Source organism: Crinia signifera, chromosome 8 (assembly GCF_055691185.1).
Source record: "Crinia signifera chromosome 8, ASM5569118v1, whole genome shotgun sequence".
Lineage (NCBI taxonomy): Eukaryota > Metazoa > Chordata > Amphibia > Anura > Myobatrachidae > Crinia > Crinia signifera.
The window spans coordinates 114058368-114066346 of NC_139224.1; the positions used below are offsets into that span (position 1 = coordinate 114058368).

Below are 7979 nucleotides of genomic sequence, written 5' to 3' on the forward strand. Positions count from 1 at the left end.
ACTGACTGATCCCCAGTTCCCAACTAATCCGGTAATTATCAGACTTGGTCCTATTGGATATAACAGAAAACGTCCACCACCGCACATAGCACTTTATCCTGTATCTATATGCATTATTTATGCATTTTTTATGTGATTGTATTTTATGAAATTGATGTTTTTAGCATATCTGTATGATATTAAAGGAAGAGGGAAATTGTGTAAAACGTGCTTCACCATTGGCATTTTTTCCTCTTTTCCCTATACTCCATCGGTTTACGGGGGAGACCCCAGGTACACCTATTTTCAGGAAGGAGCGCCAGAGAGGTCAGGTTAAATTTTTGTTTATAATCTGAATATGGGTGCCTATCTTAATTATACTGTTTTTCTCAGCAATCACATTCCGCAACACACCCTCCACATTTGAGACATATCTGCTTGTCTTACTAGCCATCCAGAGGCATGTCTGTAAAGGAGGTGGCCCTTCCCAAATGGTATCTGTTCATTGTCAGGGGATACCCCCTTCTCGGCCAACACCTCCGCGGCTCTGTGGTCCCCTCGCACCTAACTCTGTTCAGCTCATTGTAATGGGATTTTGAGCCTCCATTTTGTAGTGCTGGCTCCATTAAAATGTCCCTCCCAAATGTCCTCCTTAACTGTCTTCTCCTGAGGTGGTGGCCAACCAGACTAAAGCCAAGTGTCTACAGGTCCTGGTAGGGGTGTTGTAATAGCCCCACAGGCGCCTGCAAGCTACGCTGCACCATAAACCAAAGCAGGGTCTGTTGGGGCTATTGCTACAGTTAGGTCTAAAATGTAGTGGGCTAAAGGACCTCCTGACGTTACAAGGGAGGAGAGGGTGTGGATAGAGGAGGAGCAAGGTTGGAAGAAGGGTCCCAAACGGACCCTCGCGGGCTCACTTCGCTCGCCCCGCTTTGGGCATGGTGGCTCGCTCCGCTTCACTCGCCACCTGGTTACTAAAGGCAACCAGTGGTGGCGTGGATAGAGAAGGAGCAAGTCCCCCAGCCTTGCTCCTCCCCCTGGGCGTAGAAGGTACTTTAGCCCACTACAATTTAGCATCTACCCTATTGCTACACCACTGTAGCCATCCCCTTGTTACCTCCCAGTCACTGCCCAGGAATGCCCCATACCATTCCAGTACATTTCTTCTAAAGTGCATCCAAATCTGGATTCATGTGCGTCGTGACACAGTCAGACATCGCTCCACTGCCTACGACATTGTCTAAGCATCCAACTCTACATCAGGTCCTGCTATTGTTATGGACAATGTAACAATTTATGCATTTACATCTATTTTCCTTTAAGGTGCAGATATTTTCAAAAATGATGGAATTTATTCCAGATACTTCACCGGATACCAAGTAAATGGCAGATACAACCTGAAAGTTCGGGTTGAGAATGAAGACAAAGATAAAAAAGTTTCCATACCAAACAGTCGAGCACTATACCTACCTGGTTATGTTGAGAATGGTAATAGTAGTTAATGTTATCCGTGATTTAACCAGTTTGTCTGAACAACTTGTTTTGTCCATTTCCAGTGTTTGAGAGCAAATGGTAGTTTGTCATTAGCTGTCACCTAAAACCAGATCTGTATTCCAAAAAGGCAGATCTGGCACATGATCTGCCAGATAATTGTAGAGTTTATGCCAAGCTTTAGTAAGAGACCAAAGGCCTGATACTGAAGTGGGAGTAACGCAAAAAAGAAAAGAGCAGTACAATTGGACAGACCATGGAGCAATGCAATATGTACAAATACATCTATGTATGTATGCATGGTAAATACTGGTTGCGTTTGCATGTTGCAGCTTAATTTTTGCATTGCAATTTAGATTTGCATTTGAACACGTCCCCTCCAAAATCTTAATCTTCCCCAGTTACAGTGCAACATCGTTTTGTCAAGGTGCAAAGTTACTTGCTTCCACCTCAGAATCAAGCCGCCAAAGTTTTTTTTCCCAATAAGAAAAAAGGATGTGGAATAGTATATATATTAAGCTTATTTGACATGTTCACGATGTTTATTCAAAATCCATAGTGACATTTTAGTTTAAATGGCATCTTACTTGTGTAATCATTTAATTATATTAGACAACTTTTAATCGCTTTACTTCTCTTTTTTTTCCTTATTTATTTTGTAATTCTAAATCTTTCTTGATTACTGTGTCTATTCTTTACTATAGAACTTATTTTTCTTTGCTTTTCTCTGTTCAAAGAAAGCTAGTACAATTTCTAGTTGGATATATTTCTAAAAATTGTGTTGGTTGTTTAGTGACATCAAATTATGTTATGTCCTATTGTTTTAACCACACTTTCCTTGTACTGATTCACATTGATTGCAAAATCTTTTTTTTGGAGATGCCATAATATAAATAAAATACTAATAAAAAGAAAACATAATTTACATAACATTCACACAAACTAGTGGTGATCAGAAAGAAAAAAAAAACATGACTGCCTTCGAGGACAGCAGACCTTTCTCATTCCAGAATGGATTTTAGGGCTGTCTTTATACTTCTCTTACAACCTTCAGTTTTATATATTCTCCCACACTTCATCTTTAAAAGAAGGAAAAGAAAAAAATCCTCACAATTGACTCATTTCTCTTACTAGGTACAATAATCAGCAACCCACCAAGGCCAAAACCAACCTCTGAAACTCAGAATTTTGGACATTTCAGCCGTATATCTTCAGGAGGTGCCTTTGTCGTAACAGACATACGGAACATTAAAGTAGATGTCTTTAAACCTTGCAAAATCTTTGACCTGGAAGCAGTTCTTAAAGACCAACAAGTTGTATTATATTGGACAGCAACTGGAGATGACCTTGATCAGGGAAATGGTATGTCCTAAATATCATTATTTACCTACCGGGATGCCTCTCTATGCGCAGCTGCGGTACATATGTGTCCTGGTATCCTACAGAATACACCCATTTCCGGCATATGGTAATGTGGAGTATGTGCTAGGTGCAGTAGCCGGGAGGCAGGGAGTCTGTTTTCAAGTAAAGGGAGATGAATGAGATGAACATAAGCACATTAGCTTTCTTTATTCATAGAAACATAGAAACATAGAATTTGACGGCAGATAAGAACCACTTGGCCCATCTAGTCTGCCCCTTTTTTTAAACATGTTACCTCAAACCATATTTGATCCTTATTTTTTTGTAAGGATATCAATATACTTATCCCAAGCATGTTTAAATTGTACTACTGTATTTGCGTCTACCACCTCTGATGGTAGGCTATTCCACTTATCTACTACTCTTTCTGTGAAGTAATTCTTCCTCACATTTCCCCTGAATCTTCCTCCCTCTAGTTTCAGTGCATGTCCTCGTGTTCTGTTGCTCCTCTTCCTGTGAAGAATGTCTCCCACCTGTACCTTGTTAAAGCCCTTGATATATTTGAAAGTTTCTATCATGTCCCCCCTTTCCCTTCTCTGCTGTAAAGTATACATATTAAGATATTTTATTCTTTCCTGGTACGTTTTGTGATGTAGGCCATGCACCATTTTAGTTGCCCTATTTTGTACAGTCTCTAATGTATTTATATCCTTCTGGAGATATGGCCTCCAGAACTGAACACGGTACTTGTGTAGTTTCACGGCGCCAGCATGGCGCCGTGCTACTTCCGGGTGTACGCTCGCCACGAAATATGTCAAATAAAGTTACTTAACTCCATGCCAACATGGATTTGATTTTAAATAGCGTGGCGAGCGTAACGAGCCACCAAGCCCACAACATGCTGGCGCCGTGAAACTACACAAGTACCCTGAACACAATACTCTAGGTGAGGTCGTACCAATGACATATACAGTGGCATTATTACTTCTTTCTTTCTACTGCTGATACCTCTCCCTATGCAACCAAGCATCTGACTTGCCTTCTTAATTGCTTTGTTACATTGCCTACCTGCTTTTAAGTCCCCTGAAATAGTGACACCTAGATCCCTCTCTTCCTCAGTAGTTTCCATTATAGTGCCATTTATACTATATTTAGTCTTTGGATTTCTGAGACCCAAGTGCATGATTTTGCATTTTTTTGGCATTAAACTGTAGTTGCCATGCTCTTGACCATTCCTCTAATCTACCTAGATCATCAGTCATTTGTTTTACCCTTCCTGGTGTGTCTACCCTGTTGCATACCTTTGTGTCATCTGCAAAAAGGCACATTTTACCCTCAATTCCATTTGCAATATCACCAATAAAGATATTAAAAAGCACCGGTCCAAGTACAGATCCCTGGGGTACTCCAATTGTAACCTTTCCCTCTTTTGACTGTGCTCCGTTTACTACAACTCTCTGTTTTCTGTCCTGCAACCACGCTCTTATCCATTCAACTATCTTAGAATCCAATCCCAACCTTTCAAGTTTATTTAACAGTCTGCGATGTGGGACAGTGTCAAAAGCTTTACTAAAGTCTAGATAAGCTACATCTACAGCCCCACCTTAATCTATTACTTTAGTCACCCAGTCAAAAAAGTCAATAAGATTTGTTTGACATGACCTTCCCCCAGTATACCCATGCTGTTTTGGATCTTGTAAATTGCTGGTTTTGAGATACACAGTCAGTGGTGCAAGTAGAAAAAAAGTCTTAGTGGTACTGTGCTGCATGCCGAAGGCACGCGGTGACAAATGGACGTGGTTAGGGCGTAGTTAAGGGGCGTGGTCATATGACACGAGGGGGGGTGTCTACATGACAAAACTTTAGAGCACAATGACATTTCTGTTTGGGCTTGTGCATTGCATCCTGAACACAAAATGTAGGGGTCAGGATCAAAGTGTAGGAGCCAGACAAACCATAAATAGGGATATTGCACGCCGAAGGCGCATGGCAAAAATGTACACAGAACTGCTGGTTACACGTCACACACCCAATACATATTACCCATGCCATAATGCCCATTACACATTATGCCACACCTAGTAATGGCCATTACACATGCCACACACCATAATACCTATTACAAATAATACCACACACCGTAATACCCATTACACGTTATATACCAAACACCATTATGCCACGCACTGTAATGCCCATTACATATAATACCACACCGTAATACCCATTACATACATTACACACGCTGTAATGCTTACTACATAATATGCCACATAAGTGCCGCTTACCTACATGCTCGTTGCTATAGGTTTCATGCTCAATGCCAGGGGTTTCAATGTTTCATGCTTACACCACTGCATATTACCCATGCCATAACGCCATACCACAATACTTGCACCACTGCGGTGAGAAGGGGAAAGTGGCGGGCTGCGGTTAGAAGGGGCGGGCTGTGGCGAGAAGGGGCGAGGTGGCGGGCTGAGGCGAGAAAGGGAGAGATGATGGGCTGAGGCGAGAAGGGGCGAGGTGGTGGGCTGAGGCGAGAAGGGGCGAGGTGGCGGGCTGAGGCGAGAAGGGGCGAGGTGGCGGGCTGCGGCGAGAAGGGGCGAGGTGGCGGGCTGCGGTGAGAAAGGGAGAGATGATGGGCTGAGGTAAGGGGTGAGGTGGTGGGATGAGGTGAGAAGGGGCGAGGTGGCGGGCTGCGGTGAGAAGGGGCGAGGTGGCGGGCTGCGCTGAGAAAGGGAGATATGATGGGCTGAGGTAAGGTGGTGGGATGAGGCAAGAAGGGACGAGGTGGTGGTATATAGTGGTATAAAGTGAGGTGCTGGGATGAAGTGAGAAGGGGCGAGGTGGTGGGATGAGGCAAGAGGGGTAAGGGGCATGCTGACAGGGGGTGAGGTCACATTGACTTGGTGAAAGGGGAAGAGGTGGCAGAGGGTGAGGTAAGAGGGGGTACAAGAGAATGTAGATCTGTTCTTACTAACATTGGGTGGCTCACAGGGGCTGGCCTCTGCTGGCTGCCACTGCTGCTCACCTGATATGGCATTTGGCTACCTTCACGTGGTCCCGGCCGCTGCTGCCCTTATCATGGTTGTTGGCTGCCGCACTGCCGCTGATCATCTGCTGCCGCCAGTGTCCAGACACCAGCCCCCCCCCCCCCTGTTCCTCTCACTGTACCTGGCCGCCACTGCTACAGTAGTACGCTATTGAGGCACAGGCTGCCGGAAGTTACAGTGACAGGCAGCCTTCCCCTTGCTTCCCCCTGCGGCTCTGTCTCCCGCACGTCGGCAGGACTGTGATGAGAGTCTGAGCCGCTCGTGCTGCCGCCGTGCCTCGGCTTGATGTCACTGCGCAAACCTGCGCATGCGCAGTGACATGCGTGCCGGGATTTTATGGCGGTACGGGGTACCGGCGGAATATGTTATAGCGGTACGCCGTACCACCCCGTACCGCCACACTTTCACCACTGTACACAGTTCATAAACTGTATAGAATGATTGTAAAGGTGGCCCTACATCAGAAAGATATTGTACCCGATCATACAATTTCAATTGATTGTAAGATGGATTGTATGCAGATTGTGTGCACATCTTGTGTACACAATCATACAATCAATCAGCAGATGGATTGTATGACTGATTGTATGATGGATTCTATGCAGATTGTGTGCACATCTTGTGTACACAGTCATGCAGCAGATGGATTGTATGACTGATTGTATAATGGATTGTGTGTAGATTGTGTGTACAAAAACCACCAAGGACTGCTGGGGATTTCAAGGGAAATTGTACACAATCATGAGCGCAAGCGATCTTAAGATCGATCTTTCTGATGTATGGCCAGATTTACTCTTTCTTGGTCATCCTGGCTTTCAACAGTTTCCCATTATCACAGTGATTGGTACCACAACTAGCAAGACCACATAACAGCTGATCAGATGGCAGGTTGGACAGTGCATTGGGAAGGTTACCACCAGTCAGTCACCTGTTATTACAGTAACAATTTAACCAAAATACCAGGCCAAAAATAATCCAGCCTTTTAGCCTTAGCGACAGATTTCATCCAGTCATGTGTGGGGAGATATATATACAGGATATACATGCTTTGGTAAATGATATCACCAATTTTGTGTTATGTTTTTTATATACAGCTTCAAGTTATGATCTACGAATGGCTTTCAGCAGCCAGGTGTTAAAAGACAACTTTGAAAAGGGCACCGTTGTCAATATCTCCAGTCTTACACCACTGCCAGCCGGCTTCAGAGAACAGTTCAGCTTTACTCCAAAGCATATTACTATTCGAAATGGGACAGTCTTTTATTTTTCATTGGTTGCTATTGACAAGAGCAATCAGAAGTCAGAACCATCTAATTTGGCACGGGCAGCGCTGTTCCTGCCAACACCAGGCAATTCAGGCAATGGCGTTCTGCATTCAGTGACCACACTGCTTTTGACTCTTGTTGCAACATTCTTTGCCTCCCATGTCTGAGACAAAGTTGGTCAGGATTTGGGGGGAAAAAACGAATGCTAATTAAATGATCACTCAAGTAAGATGCCATTTAAACTAAAATGTCACTATTGATTTTGAATAAACATTTTTACTATTCCACATCATGTTTACTTACAGGTAAAAATATATTATATATACTCCTAAAAGTGCTTGTGAAAAGCTAATACTGTAGCTGTGGAAGTGCATCCAAAAACAAGATAACCCCCCCCCCCCCAAAAAAAAATAGAAAATGTACCAAAAGCACTACTTAAAAAAAAAGAAACCATTTAAAAGTGAGAACTTCCTGGAAAAGTGTGAGGCGTTATTATCAGCGGCTCCTACCTGTAATCAGTAGGGGGGCTGCCGCTGCCTGATCCACCAGATGCACCGCCACTGCCTGGGTCCTGGCCCCTGCATAATAAAACAGAGAGGTGCTGGGGCTGGTGTTGACTGTGCATGCGCAAACACATGGTTTCTATGGGCTACACTGACAGCAGCCCATAGAAGCCAAATTGGGGTGCATGGCAAGACAGGGAGTGGCTTCCTACTGGAAGTCACTGCCAGTCACAGTGAAGCTAGTGTAGTTTCAAGGACTGCATCTGGCTCATCCCACAGTGGTGGATTTTACTGGGAGGGGGGTAAGAAGTTCCACCACTGGTTAT

General features: G+C 44.0%; 1 protein-coding gene across 2 annotated transcripts in view; it reads left to right on the plus strand.

Annotated features, from left to right (window-relative positions):
• The window catches only part of LOC146026399 (calcium-activated chloride channel regulator 1-like), a 119301-nt gene extending 111864 nt beyond the window's left edge, over positions 1–7437 (plus strand). For both annotated transcript variants that reach the window (XM_083157043.1, XM_083157042.1), the window contains exons 14-16: positions 1303–1467; positions 2605–2832; positions 6980–7437. In XM_083157043.1, coding sequence (XP_083013169.1) covers positions 1303–1467; positions 2605–2832; positions 6980–7317 — 731 coding nt within the window. In that variant the 3' untranslated portion in view covers positions 7318–7437. The remainder of the gene's footprint in view (positions 1–1302; positions 1468–2604; positions 2833–6979) is intronic.
• The last annotated feature ends 542 nt before the right edge of the window (positions 7438–7979 follow it).